Here is a 17,981-nt window from a genome sequence, read left to right on the forward strand (position 1 = left end):
TAAGATGTTTGGGTGAAGCCTTAATATATGCTCGGTTATTCTATTTCCTCTGTTCAGTTGTGAGAGTGGCTGGTAGATCTACAACCTTCTGTTTGAGGAAGGGCTGAGTTGTGATTGGCCCTGCACAGTGCTTCTCATCGAGGGACAGGAGCTGTTCAGTGGGGAGAAGGGGGGATGCTGCACAGCTCCCTTCCCCCATGCTGAGTAGAACAGAGTGCCTGCTCCTGCCTGGCTGCGCTGGCCTCATTTCTTCTTCAGCTGTTGCTATTTTAAGCTAAGCTGGAAGCAAACGGCTCAGCTCGTTGTGGCAGCTCGGCTGCAAGATTCGAGAGCCCTTCCTCAGATCGACCAGCCCTGCAGCTGCCAGACCGTTTCAGTGCAGGCTGCCCACCCACCCACCTACTGTGAGAAACACACTCATTCTCAAACGTGCACGTAGGCAGGCTTCGAAGCACATGCCGGCACAAACGTACATGTTTGCACACAACATGAAGCACATCAATGCACACGGAAGTGAGATGCCAACATAAATGTATACAAACATCCCTCTGGAATGTGCAGTTGTCACTGGCCTGGAGACTTACACTGTGCCCATGTGGGCATTCATCGCATGTTATGTAGCACACAGTACACATATTCTCATGCATGAGCATTTGTTCTTGTGCCCATGCATGCCTGTATCTGTCCATAATGCTTATGTACCCTCAGTCTGAGAGGTGTCAGGACAATGGGCACCCTGGACATGTTCATGTCACTGTCGCACAAGTTTGTTGCCTTTCCATCTTCTGCTGCTCAACCAATTGTGCTTATCTTCTGTCAAGAGCAGGATACAGCAAAACTCCATACCATGCCCAAGATTTTGTTTTGTGGGGTGGAGCAAGGCAAGTGGGATCTTGCCCATCGTATCTACTGATCGTCCCAATAGGCTCCAAGGATCAGCTGCCTTTCTATGGGAGACTTTTATATGGCCACGGGCTACGTGCTTTTTCTCAGGGTCACCTGAAGAGTGTGGGGTGCTCACCTTCAGGTCAGTGGGGAAATCTTCCTTCTTGACCAGGCCTGTGGCAGCTGCGATATTGCCAGCCCCTGAGAAGACGGCTCCACCCAGCTGAGATGCCTGTTCCTTCGTCTTCTCAGCAACTGAAAGCCAGAAGAGAGTGACCAACATATTGAGGCCATGCAGTTAGCTCCTTATTCTAGATTCACAGTATGTGGCCTTTCGCATCCTGAATGAGGGGCAAAGGATCTTATCATCTGGAAGGGAGCCTAGCAGGGGTCTGGGGACTGAAGGCTGCTGTAGCAGACATATGAATTGTATCTATCTCCTCTGCTATCTATGTACATGTTTCACAAGGCCAAGCAATAATCCTTCTTCCACCATAGGACCCACCCCCCCTGTTTGGGTCCTCACCCAGCATCACAGTCTCTTTTCCACCAATGTGTGTAAGCTCATTCTTTTACCCGCCCCAGTACTTTGCAAGTTCAAGTTCACCAAGGCTTCCAGGTTTGTATGCCTGCTTCTCCGGAAAGCTGGGGTCAGGTATCTTAGCCAATCCCCACAGCTGGCTTTGCAGACGCGTGAGAAGCAGCTGGAAGGCTTTGTCCCGGGCCCAGTTACATAAGAGGTTTTAATGACAGCGCTTGTCCTGTTAGCCTGTGATCGCTTTAGCACAGCCGCCCACTCAGTGACCAGGCAAAGCATGGGAAAGGAGAACACAAGCAGCCAGTACCTGAGGCCACACCTGCAACACCTTCCCGAGTTTTGCTTCCTAAAAAGAGAAAGAGAAAGGATGCGTAGTTCAAAAATGTGTGAGAGGAGCAACATCACCTGAGAAAACGCGAAGTGCAATAAATAGCCACACAAGGCAAGAAGAAGCAAGTAAAGCTTAGCCAATGCCCCTCAGACCCAGCCCACATTTCCTCAGCATCCCAGCCGCAGACTCTACTCAGAGAAATAATCCTCCTGCAGAATAAAAATTTTTTGAGAGGGAACATTTCTAAATATAGTTAACCTTTCATCCGTATATTGGATATGGTCAATCCTATTCAAGTTGCCTTCTTCAGAACATGGGAAGAAATTTAGGAGATCAACCCTTTAGGAAGCAGGCAGCATTTCAGACTTTGTGCCTATGTCTCAGAAACATCTGCTTCTGACCAACCTTCAAGTTCTGTGCCAGGAATGCGGCCTTCATATTTTGGGTCTTCAACTCCCATCATCCATAAGCAACTGGCTGGGGTTCATGGTAGTGGAGTGCAAGAACATCTAGAGAGCCACAGTTTCTCCATCCCTGTATGTTTTAGCTCAGCAGGCTTGTTTGCCCAGTCAAAATACCTGAGATAAATCCTGAAGAGCCAGCTCTCTTTGCACATATTACTCACACACATTTGATGTGAATTACGACTCCATACTGACCTCCCCCCCCCATTGCTTTTCCCCCCTGGTGGTGTTACAGTGTTATGTTAGGGTAGGAGTAGCCAACATAGTGCTCTCCATATGTTGGGACTACAACTCCCATCATGCCTGGCCATTGGCTATGCTGGCTGGGGTTGATGGAAGTTGTAGTCCAGCAACATCTAGAGGGCCACAGGCTCCCTGATCCTGACCTAAGTGCTCACTCAAAGGAAGGCCCCACTAGTACTTCAGCTGACCAAAAGCAAAGGAGGACACAGATCCTGGGTCTTTAATATTTGAGGAGGGGGAAATGAGGCTGATACAACTTGCCATATAAGGACACAATACGTTCCACATACTGAAATTCTTTTTGAAAGGTAGAACACAACTCTCAAAAGGAGAGGAGCTCACTTGATTTGGACCCACTGACCCTTGTTCATTGTTCTGAAACTTAATCCTCGCCGCTTTGAGACTACACACCTGCTTTTGGCCCTCTTGGAGAGACAGTCACCTCCCCATCTCCCAGAACTTGATAAGCCAACCATACTGAGACCAGATAGTCACCCAAATGACTCCATGCCACAAAGAAGAAGAAAGGTTATGGCACCAAGAGTAATAGAATGTAGGGGGAAAAACCTGAAAGAAGTGAATGCCCATATTTAAAATAATTCTATATTGCCTCTCCTGCTCTTGGGCTGGTTCACAACATGGTGGCATGAAACACAGCCTTCTGTGGGGTATGTAATGAAGAGAAAGGGAAAAAGTGATCAAATCATATCTGTGCAATTATGCACTTATTGTCATGGCCTTATAGTTTAGAAAGGTAAACATGTGAGGTAGGTAAGGCTGAGAAATAGTGACTGGCCCAACATCACTGTTGGGTTTCTATGTACAAGGGTACATCAAAAACCCATGTGTCTATGCCCCTGGTCCTTCTCTTCCTTCACACAAAATAGGCACAGCCACTGGATTGTTTAATTCACATATTTATTAGGAGCGGGTGTGCCATCACACTCCGATTCCCCACTGAATACAATCCAGCATTTCCCTGTTGGGGCACTGGTTAGGTGTCATCTGAGGTATCTCCCTATGGCCTGCTCCTCCTCTAGTTCCTCTCCAGCACCTTCTTCCTGCTGGGCTTGGCTGGACCCTCACGCCCCTTACCTTCCTCCTCAGTTATAAGGAACCGCCCTTTGATCTATGGATAAAGGGCAGTATACAAATTCAATAAACAATAATAATAACTCTGAACCCTCGCTGTCCACACCTCTGTCTCTCCCAGCTGTTCCTTATCAGACCTCACTGCAAGGCGGAAAAATGACATGGCTTGTCTGGCTGCTGGCTTGCCTCTCAGCCACTCTCCACCAGCAAGCCCTACTGACCACCAGGGCCCCCACCCTGCATCCATGCAAGAAGGAACAAGCAGGGCAGTCCCTGGCAGTCGTTCCCAGTCATGAAATGAGCTTCATGGCTCTAGCAGTGACTTGAAATCTGGATCTTTCAGTCCAACACTCTTAACTACTGCACCACCTATGACCGCAAAGTCAGGTTGCAATCCTGAACCCACTGACTGAGACTTAATATAAGAACAGCCCTGCAGTGGCCAACTAGATGCCTACAAGCAGGACATGACTTTCACTGGTGATTACCAGCAGCTAGCAATCAGAGGCATACTGCCTCTAAGAATGGAAGCAATGCAGACATCATGGCTAGGGGTAGCCGTTGTGTGGAATGTGTGTCTTGAACTCTTTCCCCAGCACTTGCTTTTCTGCTCCCAGCTTCCAACCCACCTCCATTTCCAAACATCTCTGGAACCCCAAAGTGAAGGGGTGGGAATATTTCAAGGCAAGTGGAGTCCAGGTTAAGCACTCCCTTTCAGCCTTCCCCACTCCAAATCACACGTAGCTCTCAGGGTTTGAATGGACATGTGTGGTTACAACAAGCAATTCATTCCTTAGGTCCTCCAGATGACACTCTGCCACCGCACAACATACATCATTTAACTACACTCCAATTATCCTTGACCTTTGGTCTTGCTGGCTGGGGCTGATGGGAACTGGAAGTCATAAACATCTTGGGGGGGCCCACAAGTCCCCCATCCTTTAGACTGATGTTCCTAGGGCTTGGTCTAGTCAGACAAACTTGAGAGACAGCGTCTAAGAAGGGAGACAGGGGGCTGCAAAATTACAGTAGAGTGATGTGAGAGAACAGTAGGCAGCAGCTGTAGGGAGGGAAAGGTCCCCGATCTAAACTTGCTGAGCTATAAAAAGCTGTCTAGCACACCTTGACACCACATACACATGGTGCAGCGTTAATAAAAGAAGATAAACCTCATTAACAAAACACAAGGCAGGCAAATGATCAGCTCCCGAAATGTTGCATCGCTCACAAGGTTTTAGGCGAGATGCTACAACTGGGGAGGTTGTGTTTTAAGTTGAACTGCCCGTGCCAAGTGCACAGATCTGACATCACAGCTGACTCAGAGGCACCAAGACAAGATCCAAATACCTGTAAAATGAGGCTGGTTATCTCAAAGAACATGAGTGGTGGCAGCTGCCTATCATTCACCATGCAAGATGCCAACAGCAGGGAAATGTGACAGGCAGAATAAAGCAGGAGTTGTTGGCAAGAGTCATACTCATTATGAGGTCTGCAACAAATACTGAAAGGTGGAGCTGCTTATCCCTTGACAGAAGGAACCCTGTTTACCAAATTTATTGGCCTTAAACTCATCTGACATAATGCAAAAGGCCCCCTAGTGGTGAAATCTGGCTTATTCCCAGGACTTCATGACTGAAATTGCTACCCCTCTGGCCTTTTCTTTTTATTTTTAAGTGTGCCTGTACAAAATAAATGCACAAATGTTACACAATTGTTGCAGGGAACCCAGGTGTGTCTTTCTTCAAGGCAGCACTTGTGTTGAATGTATATTGCCCAGTTCCAACCTACAAACGACAACATTTTGTCACTGAGAAAATAGCCCAACTGGTAGGCAAGCAGCAATGATGGTTGTGAATGATGTGGGTGCTATGTAGGTGCACGAATATCACACGCATTCATTGGCTAATGCCTGTGATATCACTAGGAATAATTGATGCAACTCCCCCTTTCTCGACACATCTTTTTTAAACTAAGGAATCGACTGAGGATGCATGATGCAGCCACCTGCTGAAACACCAAGCTGTTCTTAGTCTACTCAGTGCCTGGATGGGATTTTAATTTTTGCTTCCTTGGAGACAGAGTCTCTACCAATGAAGTGTGTGGGTCCACATGCACCCATTAATTTTTTTAAAAAAGTAACACCATCAAACTCAACAAGATTCCGTTGCCTTTTTAAAAATTGAAGTTTATTACTGGAAGATTGTGTATCCCACCTCAAGGCAGAATATTGTGTTGCCAATGCTAGCACTAACAGAAAAGCAGCAATTCTGCTTTTTTTTATATAAGCCTTTAGCTGTAAATTGCAGCTTGATGCTGAGGGGAATGTGAAAGAGAATACCCTATTACTTTCTTCAGTGTAAATCTTTTGCGAGGGGTGATGATCTTCCACTGACTTCTTGTGGTGGGGTATTCCACAGGTAGAAACAACTATACTGTGCTAGCTCAGCTCTTCAGTGTTGCGAGCCACCTCTTACATTCCAAGTATCCAAAAGAGCAAAATGGAACCTGCTTTATCACATATACATAGATAAGCCTGAGGTTCCTAGCTACGAGATCTTAACAAAGGCCAGATGAAAGTCCAGATATTACAGGGTTCTGCTAGGCTTTCAATTCATGAGGTGCTATCAAAATCAAAGCTTACAGTTAGTCAGTTTCTGTGCTGCGAGATGATAAAGAAAAGCTACACAATAATAAATCTACATGCAAGGTGAGCTTGCCAAAATCCCAAGGACTCCACATCTATCTTCTGGCTGTGCTGTGGATTAGCAGCTTGCATGCACGGTACAGTCATGAGGGTGAGCTTATGCAAAGATGCATGCCTATGAAACAATGTGACTTGCAGTGCCATTTGACACAGGGAGGTTTCACCATTAAGTGCTCTGCGGGGCATCCAATGGCAACCCTGGGGACAGGCCTTGTGTCTCAGGTACAGTGGTATTTGTAGGCGAGCCTTCCTCTGTGAAGGGAAACTGCTCTCGGAATACAACTAGCACATCAACATCTACCTGAATCTGCAGTGACTCATGCAGGAGGCCATTTTAAGTGTAACTCTCAAGGCTTGCCTGAATATGCAAAGAATATGCTATGATAAATTACAGAAACCATAGCAGGAGGTGTGTTGTGGCTTGAGCTCTGCCTGCTCCAGAACCTAGATTTATGGAGGCAAACTGTTGAGTTCTATAACAGAAGGCAAGATAAAAATAAAAATAAAAAAGCAGTCAAGTGAATTCAACCTGTACACATTCAAAAGGCACTCCGCTTTATTAATGTTTCACATATGCCAAGGCTGAGGCCTTGTACTAAAAGAAAGCTGAGCCCCGAAAGTATATCACCGCATCTCCATGGAGCTTATATTCCCCCACTCCAACTCCACTGCTTTTCATGGATTCTCCAAAAACCTTCAGGCAGGGGCAGACAGAAGCTCTCCCAAATCTACAATTCTATACCCAACATTGTTTTAGTGCTTCTGGTTACACCGCCCCCCTGTGGAGCATCCTGAAGCAGCAGCAGGTGGGATCAACTTACCTTGCTAGCCCTTAACTCTGCTCCCCCTGAGCCAGCTCTGCCATGCACCAGGTGAAGCTACCTGCTTCAGGCAACAAAATGGGCAAGTGGGGAGCTGGATGAAGGCAGGAACAGGTGGCCGAGTGGTGCAATAAAACCTTTTAAAATGCTGAACCACCAGGGAGAAAAACGACTTTGGTCAACACACTGTGCTTTTCACATTGCCTTCTTCCAGGGAAGGGTGGCATTAATCATTCCCCCCTCCCTCCAGCAGTGCTTTCATTGGCCATATTTGTCTGGCCAGCAATCCTTTCCAAGCACTGCTGCATCCAGCATTTCTCCCTGAGGTTCCTCTGCCTCTCTGGAGCATGTGCTAGCAGAATCCATGCTTAAACATATGAGGCTACTGCATCTCCTCCTCCTCTGCAAGCTTCCCTGCTCATGCCTGGAGGCTTTGTTCAAAATAAAGATGTGCGCCTTGCCCTTGCAAGCCCATATGTGCAGGCAAATATAGCCTTTCAGGTCCTGGAAATGCAGCTAACACCACAGCACCCAGCCCTCCCAGTAGGGAATCCCATAATCGGCTATGGGAGAGGGGTGCACAGCATTGGAGAGTGTGGTATGTGACGGCTGGAGGCCGCTGTCAGAGCAGTCACAGTAAGTCATCTCTTAGGCTGCGTAATCTGCTATGATCTGATCTCCCTTAACGGGTCCAATGGGGACATGCTGGGGTCAGGTGTGCATAGCACCTAAAGTATCCCAGACAGTCCTGGGCAGTTGGGGAGGGAGGGCTCCAGCATACCGGAGGCTCCCATCCACTACCAATACCTCCTTCCAGCAGTATAATTGGCACAAGGACACAAGGGCTGTTTTACTCCCTTGGAAGCTTTCCAGCAATAGTCCTGCAGATGCTAAATCCCTCCTTGGCAAAAAGCATTATCATGCTGACGGCCAAGAGGTTAGGCCACAGCCAAAGATTTCACACCCTGCCGACTAGCAATTGAGGTGACCTGAACACTTGGTAAACAACCTCCATTCCAAAATGGATACTTTGTGGGCATCCGTCCCTTGAGGTCAAATTTACACCTCCAGAGCTTCACCAATTTCAGCAAGTATTTTTTTTTCCTACTGCAAACCTGCCTGAAGGGAGATGCACAGTTCAGAATAGCAGGGATCAGGCACCAACACCAGCACAGCATTCTAGCCCCTCTTGTCCAGTTCTCCTTGATCCTGGGAATAGTGGGCCAGGAGAAACAGATGGCTAAACTGGAGCTGAAGTTAAATCTCCCTTTGCATTTAACATGCAGGTTTTTAAAAATGTGGAAGTGGTATCAGATTATGGGGCAGGGAGAAAATGGGACCAGAAATAGGGTGGAGGGCAAGTGTAGCTCTTTTTGGGAGACCTCTTCCCCCAAATGCCTAAAGATGGAATTTGATGGTGGGGGGTCTCCCATTAGCAAAAGTAAGCAAATACACACTTAATATCAAGCATAATTTGAGCTCCAGGCACACCCATAAAAGACCTAAAAATCCCTCATCAACCATGCACTTACTGAAAAAACAAAATCGAAAATTCTTTCTAGTAGCACCTTAGAGACCAACTGAGTTTGTTCCTGGTATGAGCTTTCATGTGCATGCACACTTCTTCAGATAAGATGGTTAAGAATATGCAGAATGAGGTATTGACAGCAAAAGAATCTCTGTTTTCTCTCCTGACTTTTTTTAAAAAAATAAGTACCGGTAAGCATGTTTCCAGAACTTATGGTTGTGAAGATAGGCTTGAACTTATATGTGTAATTCTCAGAAGTCAGAGTTGTTACTGTATTAAAATCCCAGTGTTTAGGGTATGAGGCTTCAGCGCCCTACATAGCTCCTTACTACTCCCCATGGTGGGCAGAGCAGCTGAATAAATTGTGCATAAATTAGGGAGGGGGAAAACTGGTATTCTGCGTGAGTTATACAGGTTGCAGAATTCTACTCTTCTTACTGCAAAATCTGAGGGTCCCTTGGCATAGGATTTTCTCTCAAAGCACACCAAGCCTTGGATGACGGACTGTCACCATTCACACTGTAAAATGGGGATATTCATGACCTACCTCATCACCACCAGAACAGGACACCATCAGCAGACAGGAGACAAGGGCAGTGAAGAATAACAGTGTTTCACAAAAGCCTTCAGGCAGGGGGCTTATGAACATTCAAAGGAGCCTATATTGATGCAGAATATTGGATCTTCTAACCTAGCACAATCTACTCAACTGATAACAGGCTTTTGATGCACACCATCTTATAAGTGGAGACTGAACCTTGGGTCTTCACTTTCAAAGCATGACCACTGCCACTGAGCACTTCTGCATCCACACAGCCCTGGGATGAGAGCCTTGGGAGGCAATTCCAATGCAGCATGCATGCAAGACCTGACCGTGCAGCCTTCCTCTTAGGACATGGTCTTCCAGATCAACGGAAACATTCGCCAGTTTGCAAAGTCTGTAGGGGAAAGACAGCGAAGCACTTTGCAGACTAAGGGTTGTATCCAACTAAGCTCTCCACAGAGGAAACCCACTGGAATTAATAGACCTAAGTTAGTCATGTCCATTATCAGAATATGAACACTGGATAGATCCCTAAAAAAACAGAAATCCATCCCTCACACTTAGGGCCAGTGGCGGACCTACATTTTTGGGTCCCTGAAGCTTGAACTCTTATGGGGGCCCCTTTGCAACCAGCAACAATGTCTAGGTAACCAGTGTTACTTTCTTCAATGGGGTTTTACAACATCTGTGCTACTGACTCTCAAACTATGGGACTGTTGAACTATACACAGCCAAAACAAAAAACAAAAATTGAGTTGTGCGACTCAAATTGGGACTACTAGACCCCCAAAAAAGTTAAGCAACGTATACTAAATTCACTTCTGAGGCTCCTCTGGGAATAGGGGCCCTGAAGCTTAAGATTCATTAGTTTCACAGTAGATTCTGTCCCCGGGACTGAAATGGTGGCTAGCTGCTCTTGCTCTGATTTCTCCAGCATATCTAGCAGTGGGTGGAAAAAGAGTTACTTAGGAGTTCCCTGCAGATGCCACTCCTGCCTTGTTCTACTGTGCCCTCCTGGCACAACTGGAGAAGCCAACTGGGCTCTAAGTACTTCCTTCCCAGCATCTTCTGGGATCTCTCTTTTTATTATTTACAAGCACTGGTTCATAAGGGTAACCGAGTCATTCCAAAAAAAAAAAAAAAAAAAAATCAGCTTTAAGGGACTTGGACTTGCTTCTTTAGGACATTCCAATTAAGAAAGTAGCACCACGCCATATCGATAAAGTGCACAATCCAATGATTAAGTGCGCCGAAACCAGAGATGTCTGCATTAAGATCCCAGAGGGATCGCCTGCAGGCCCAGCGGTCTTCAATATGCTTTTTTTAATCAGCGATCTGGAGAAAGGTATTAAAATCCCTGCCAATAAAGCATGCCCAAGAAACAAAATGGCTAGAGTGGTAATTAATGGGAAGGTCCGGGCGCTTCCAGCTCTCTGAATTGCTTGCTATGCTGGGCCTGTTCCAAGAAACATGTTGCTGCAGCCAGATGCAAGGTCATCCCTCTAGGAACAACGAATGCAGGGCATACCTAGGGAATGGGAGGCTGCCTGGAAAGCAGAAGCTCTCCCTGTTAAATACCCTGCAGTACATGGCATCTGCCCCTCATTTCCCTCTGACATTCCCTGCTTGTGAGAATTACCCTCCCATCAGCCAAGAATGCTCTACATGGGTTAGTTAGGATTATGAGAAGCTGCCTTATGCTGAGTCAGACCTAATGGCCCATCTTGGTCAGGACTGTGTTAACACTGCCTGGCAGCTGATCTCTAGAGTTTCGAGCAGGAGACACCCCAGCCTTGCTTGGAGATGTCAGGGACTGACCATGCAAGGCGGATGCTCTGCCCCTGAGCTGCAGCCCTATCCCAGGTAGTTGCACTAGTCAAACCTTAAGCCTGCTAACCAACATTTTCTTCAGACAACCCTCAATATCAAAAGCTTGCAAGATGGTGTTTTACCTCTCTTTTCTGTTACCCTGCTTGCATGTAGCAATAATGAAGATCATTAATTACTGGCTTGTGGACCGGTTGGGTTTTCTACCTTGGAACAAGGCTAGATTATCCTGTCAACCAGATTCTTTAGCCAAATAGAATTCTGTGCATTTGAGACAGTGATAATAGAAGGAAATGAGTGGAACCTGCAACGAAATGTTGCAGCATGGACTGCTCTTGTTCACTCTTCAATTAGTTAAGTCCTTCCCCATGCTGCTCCATTCTGTTCCCCCAGATAGTCAGCATTCTGTGGCCAATGAGTGTGCTTAGGTGCTATAAAGGGTTTGGTTTTTTTTTATACTTCTCCAAATCTTAAACTTCTCCCAAAGTACTGATACCAGTATGTCCCTTTTGCATGTGGGTGGTGACATTTTGGCTACATAAGCCGCAGAAGTCACAGCCTGATATCAAAAACAGAATAATGGACAGCCTGATCCTATGCAGAGAATTGGACAGGATCTCAAAACTCATCTAGTCCAACCCCCTCCCAAGAAACGCTCTGCTACGGCATCCCCAATAGGTACCCAGCCTCTGCTAAAAAACCTCTAACAAAGGAGAGTCCACTGCCTTCTTCCTAATCCTTTTTCTTGTCATTTGAACCCATTGCTCATGAAATATTTGAAGGTGACTATCACATTACCTCTTCTCCAGGCTAAAAATTAAACATTTATCACCTCTTCACCAGGCTAAACATACCAAACACCCTGGAAAAAACCTCATTGGTACTTACTGGAAATAAGTACTAGTGCATTATACTGTACAGGGCTTACTCCAGGGGTGTCGCTGAGGAGGGGCGGTAGGGGCGGTACGCCCCCGTTGACAGGGGAGGGTGGGGGTGACAAGTGGCGGGTGGGGGTGACAAGCGGCGGCCCCTCCCGCCACTCCCACGCGCTGCCGCTCCCTCTGTCACCCCGGGAGCAGCAGCGCTGCACGGACGGGGTGCTCGCTCGGCCGAGCGAGCACCCCGCCCGTGCAGTGCTGCTCCTCCCGGGGTGCCCGGTGGTGCGTGGGGAGTGGCAGGAGGGGCCGCCGCTTGTCACCCCCACGCACCGCCGCTCGCTCTGTCGCCGTGGGAGCAGCAGCGCACAGTGTGTGCGGTGCTGCTGCTCCCGGGGCGACGGAACGAACGGCGGCCGAAAGAGAAAGCGGGCGGGGAAGCGAAGCCAGCGCTTGAACACACCGCTTCACTTCCTTTTTTTCTCCCCTTTCGGCGCTGGCTGGGCTGTGTAGTCGCAGCCCAGCCAACGGCAAAAGAAGCAGCCGAAAGGGGCGAAAAAAGGAAGCAAAGCGGAGCATTTAAGCGCCGGCTTTGCTCCCCGCCCCCTTTCCCTTTTGGCTTCTTTCGGCGCTGGCTGGGCTGCAGAGTCACAGCTTCTCTTGGCTGCAGAGTCACAGCCTCTTGGCTTCCCGCCCCGTGCAGCCAAAGGGCTAGGAACTCCCCTGCTTACTCTCAGGTAGGTGAACACAGGATTGCCACATTACTAACACCTGTGAGGATCCAGGCTAAGGGTGGAATTCAACGTAGCGCTACGGAGATTGCTCTGTCTGTGCAAGCGTTTCAGCTTTCCTGATGGAATGACCTATTCTCTCTTCCCCCTGCATGCAGACCTGGGTGTTCTCCTCAGCCCCCAGATCTGATTGGGGACATGTGGGGTGTGGGAAGGAGAAGAGGGGGAAAGCCTCATTGTGCTAGCAGGACTCATGCCAGCTCCTGTGAGCACAACTATTAAGCTGACTCCAGCCCTATGTCCTGATAGCCACAATCTTTACATAAGGCTATTCTTTTTTGGTAATGTTCTTCCATATGCACACTAGCATATCAGTGTGAAGGTTACTTCTGGCCATTTTACCTGGTGTGCTAATTCTGTACATGCAGGGAGGTTTGGTTTTAAAAAAAAAATGGGGGAGCATTCAAAAATATGGCCCTACAGGCCCACTCACAATCAAAAATGGTCCCACTTCATTCGAAGTTCATTCATAGTGTCATTCAGGAATTATTAAAATATTGACATCCTGGCCTTCTAGTGTAAATATATTGGTTAGTTTGCTTTACAACACCTCACAACACAATTTCATAAAGCAATATGAAATAAATTATTAAAAAAGACACAGGATCAACATATATGCGCCTCATAAAAGCCTGCCAAAATTAAAATATATTCAGTAACTGGTGAAAATAGGGGAGGTGGCCAACAACTCTTCATAGCTCAGTCAGTAGAGCACAAGACTCTTAATGTCAGGGTTATGGGTTTGAGCTCCACGTTGGGCAAAAGATTCCTGCATTGCAAGGAGTTGGACCAGATGACCCTCATGGTCCCTTCCAACTCTACAATTCTATGATATGGGTGCAACCACTAAGAAGGTCATTCCTTATTCCGCTCAGTTGTGCCTCCACCTTAGGCAGGAGACACAGGAATGACCTCCCCTTTCTGATTATGGGGTATCCTATACCATTTTGGGCTTTAAAAGGTAATCATTAGCACAAAATAGTTGGTAATGGGCAAAATACCCTTAGATTAATGTAATAAATGTTGCAAAGTTGGACCCAGACCTTCCCTATTTTATTCCTTCCCACACAATCATCTTTTCCACAGAGATCTGTGCACATCATTACATGTGTGCAGCAATGGCAGTAGCTTCTATTCTTCCTCTCTATACCTTCAGCCTTTTTCTGCCACCTTGGGGCCTCACACCAAAAGGCCCTGGCTCTTTTCTTCAGGGTAGCTATGGCTACAACAGCAAATCTTAGGTGAAAAGGGAGGGAGAGTTCCACCTGCCTCAAATATTTTCTCTCTCTTGGATTGCCAGTAGTACATGTGAAAAGGATCTAGGTGTCTCAGTAGACTACAAACCTAACATGAGTCAACAGTGTGATGCAGCAGCAAAAAAGCTGGTGCTCTTCTAGGCTGCATCAGCAGAAGTATAGTGTCCCGGTCAAGGGAAGTAATAGTCCTACTCTACTCTGCCTTGGTCAGACCACACCTGGAGTACTGTGTGCAGTTCTGGGCATCACAATTTAAGAAGGATATTGACAAGCCAGAACGTGTGCGGAAGAGGGCGACCAAGATGATCAAGGATCTGGAAACCAAGCCTTATGAGGAACAGTTGAGGGAATTGAGTATGTTTAGCCAGGTAAAGAGGAAACTGAGAGGAGATATGATAGGCATCTTCAAATATATCAAGGGCTGTCACATGGAAAATGGAGTAAGCTTCTTTTTATCCTGCTCCATAAGCTAGAACCCAAACCAATGACTACAAGTTACAAGAAAGGAGATTCTGACTAAACATCAGGAAGAACTTTCTGATGGTATGAGCAGTTGAACACTGGAACCGACCCCTACAAGAAGTGGTGGACTCTCCTTCCTTGGAGGTTTTTAAGCAGAGGTTGCATGGCCATCTGTCATGTATGATCTAGTTGAGATTTCTTCATTGCAGTGGGTTGGACCAGATGACCCTCAGGGTCTCTTCCAACTCTACAATTCTATGATTCTATTAACTTCAGGCTTTTCTCCATGTCACCATGCAACCATTAGGCTGCCCCACCATTTGATAACATGGGGTGAGGAAACTGTAGGATATACTACTTAGGGTCGGTGGGGGTTGAAGTCGAACAACATCTGTGGGGCCACAAGTTCCCCATCCCTGAACTGGATTATTACAGCTGGCTACTGTGAACCCAAGATACACAAGTTTATAACAGCAGCAGGAGAAGCAGACTGCTTGGGTACTCTCTATGTTGTTCTTCAATAGAAATAAGATTCCATATTTGTGCACTATTTTTTGTAATTTAGATACCCTCCTGCCGATTTTCTCTTCCCTTATTTTTATGGTGTTGCTGTTATAAAAATCTGTATTTTATTATATATTTTAATTTCTATTGTTATATATAACTCTTTCACTTTTGATATTGCATAGAACTTTTACACTGTATACATATTATCTATGCATTTTTGTGTTCTATGTTATAAACTGCACAGCAGTCTTCTGACAAAGGGTTTTACTCAGAGTAGACCCATTAAAATTAATGAACATGGCTGAATTTAGGTCCATTCATTTCAATAGTTCTGCTCTGAGTAACTGTTGCATACCACCCACAGATTCAGTGCTCTCCTAGCACCACCAAAATGTTTGGTACTTCCAGACAACCTGTTTGTTGAGCACTCATCCAGGTTTGTTTGCAGGGAAGTTAAGTGACAGTGGCTATTTAATGAGCATTCATTCTTGCTTGCCTGTGAGGAGGTATGATGACATTGCATCAAAGCAAGGCTTACCCCCACATTTCCAGTGCATTTTCCTGTCACTTTCCTTCTCACCAAAAAAGGCTGTGGAGTTGTTGCTGGGGTTCTTTTACGTGGGTTTGTTTGTACAACACCTCCCAATCAGCTATAATGGCATATCCTGTATTTGGCGGTATGAGATTGAATCCCACTCGAGACCTTCTGCATGCAAAGCAGATGCTCTAGCGCTGAGCCACGGCCCCTCCCTAATGAAGAAGGTTTGGGCATCCATTGTTCACTTAACATGTCAGACCCACCCTATCCTCTTCCCCAGGCATTTTCTATATGTTCTTTCTTCTATTGTTAAAAGGGGGAGGAAAGAACAGTAAATACTAAATAGAAATTTCATATCCATGCATGCAACTATGGGTGGGATTCAATCAAGTTACCATGTGCATGAAATGAAGTCTGGTCAAGCAATGGGACTTCCCATTCCCCCGTCACTGTGAACCACTTTAATCTGGTCTGGAGGATTAGGGGAACCCCCCAGAACAAGCTTAGGGGCAGGTGGGGGCATGAAATGGGGGGGGGTCTTCTTGCACAAGTAGACCTCATTCCATGCATGCACACCCCACTTAGTGCTAGACTGAATCCACCCTATGCATGCACATGTCAAAATCTGCATAATCTATTTCAGATGCAGAATTGATTTTGTAGTTGCAAAAGAGTGCTTTTTTAAAAAAAAAAAGCATGCCATTCCACAGCCCCTAATATTTTTTATTTAAAGACATAAGCAGAGAGATACAGAAAATGAGGCAAAGAAAGACTGGGAGATACAATCAGCAAAGTTCAAAGCAGGAAGATCTTTTGGACTACAACTCCCATTAACCACAAGGTAACAAATGCTGAGGCTGATGGGAGTTGTAGTCTGAGGACATCTGGTGGGCCTATACTGTAATATCTGCCCACAACAATATTCAAGGAAGGGTGGGTTCCTAAGTGTTCTGCTGTGAAGAGCCTGTCCAGACTGACATATAAATAACATGATGTGATGTGGACAATGCCATCACAATGTATATAGTTTCCCCCATAAAAGTTTGGACCTCACTAATGGACAGAGGTCTTACCCTCATCTCACTTTCTCACTATTGCTCTGTACCTTATCAGAATCTCTCTTTCTCCCAAGAGCAAATTTGTGCCATTGCACCTGTGCATTTAAATCTCTTGCCTATTTTTCAGCAATGGCTTAATATTTCCTTCTTCCCATTTCCTCTCTTTCGACTACCCTTCCTGATCTAACCTAGGATTTCTGTTGCTACCTTGTATTTGGGGGGGGGGTGAGAGGTGGGAGGTGCAATGCATCAAATGAATTACAGTGGATGCATGCAATTGTACACATTCACATTCACATTTTATTTTAACTGAACCTACAATTCTAGGAGGAAGAAACTCATATGTACAAGAGGACCGCCAACAATGAAGACCAGCACAGTGAGGGATAAAGTGAAATAAAAGTGACAGCTGACAAAAGCGTCAGTGAGAAGATGGTAGATGAAGTCCTGGAAGGAGAAGCACTCTGGATATGCATCTCATTGTCCTGGCTAGAGGGAGTGGTATGACAGAAGAAGATCTGACTTGCCCATGCTGATTGGGGCCATTTTGCTGATGAATCTGTAAGAGGCAAGGTAGGTCCTGAATGCAGAGCAGGCATTTATGAATATTCATCCATCTGGCTCTCATGCAGAGCCAGACACAAAAGCAGCAGACAGAGAGGCCTTTTCCCTACCATGTTGCCCAATAAACTGCAGTGGTACACCCCACTTGTGCCCTGGCAGAAGGTTCTCCGGAAACACCAGCCTCAAGGTTGGGCTGGCATCTGCACACATCTCATCCAGAACCTAAGCAAGCCTTAAATTATTAGGGGCAGGGAGAGGAAAGGAGGACCATAAGTGCATTCCACTATTCTGAGGTCCTTCTGCTTTAGCCGCATTATGGCCCCTCTATTACATCCGAAGGAGAGAAGCTAAGAAGATTGTCCTTCTCTGTTCCCTGAAATACAAATCGCTGCATTGGGGTGTCTATATCTATCGGAAACCGCTTTTGTGTTAAAAGAACATTTATTTTATTGGACCAACCAACCCGTTTAAAAAGATAAGGAAAACTTCCTAGCTCACAATCATCATTAGGCCATGCTACATCATAATGTTCATCTAGGCAGTGGCATAGGAAGGGGGGTGGAGGGGGCAGCCGCCCCAGTTGCCACTCTGGGTGGGGTGACAAGATGGCCCCTGCCTCCCCCAGCTGTAGAGTGGCCGAGGGCGTGGCGTCCGTACGGGCTGCTGCTCTCACGCAGCAGCCCGTACGGACTGCGCATATGCGGCATCCTGTACGGTCGCCACACATGCGCAGTCCGTACGGGCTGCCACTTGCACAGTGTCCATACAGGCTGCCGCACATGCGCACACCGTACAGGATGCCGTGCAAGCGACAGCCTGTACAGCCACCGCACGTGAGCAGCAACCCATATGGAGTGCGCATGTGCAGCATTCCATACGGAGTGCGCCCGCGCGGGATGCCACACATACGCAGTCTGTATGGGCTGCGCCGCCCCGGGTGCCGGAGAGGGTTC

General features: G+C 46.7%; 1 protein-coding gene across 2 annotated transcripts in view; it reads right to left on the reverse strand.

Annotated features, from left to right (window-relative positions):
- The window catches only part of SNCB (synuclein beta), a 38,799-nt gene that overhangs the window by 3,875 nt on the left and 16,943 nt on the right, over positions 1–17,981 (reverse strand). For both annotated transcript variants that reach the window (XM_033140419.1, XM_033140420.1), the window contains exons 3-4: positions 1,731–1,769; positions 1,022–1,140 (exon numbers count right to left, since the gene is read on the reverse strand). In XM_033140419.1, coding sequence (XP_032996310.1) covers positions 1,022–1,140; positions 1,731–1,769 — 158 coding nt within the window. The remainder of the gene's footprint in view (positions 1–1,021; positions 1,141–1,730; positions 1,770–17,981) is intronic.

This window comes from Lacerta agilis, chromosome 2 (assembly GCF_009819535.1).
Source record: "Lacerta agilis isolate rLacAgi1 chromosome 2, rLacAgi1.pri, whole genome shotgun sequence".
Taxonomy (NCBI): domain Eukaryota; kingdom Metazoa; phylum Chordata; class Lepidosauria; order Squamata; family Lacertidae; genus Lacerta; species Lacerta agilis.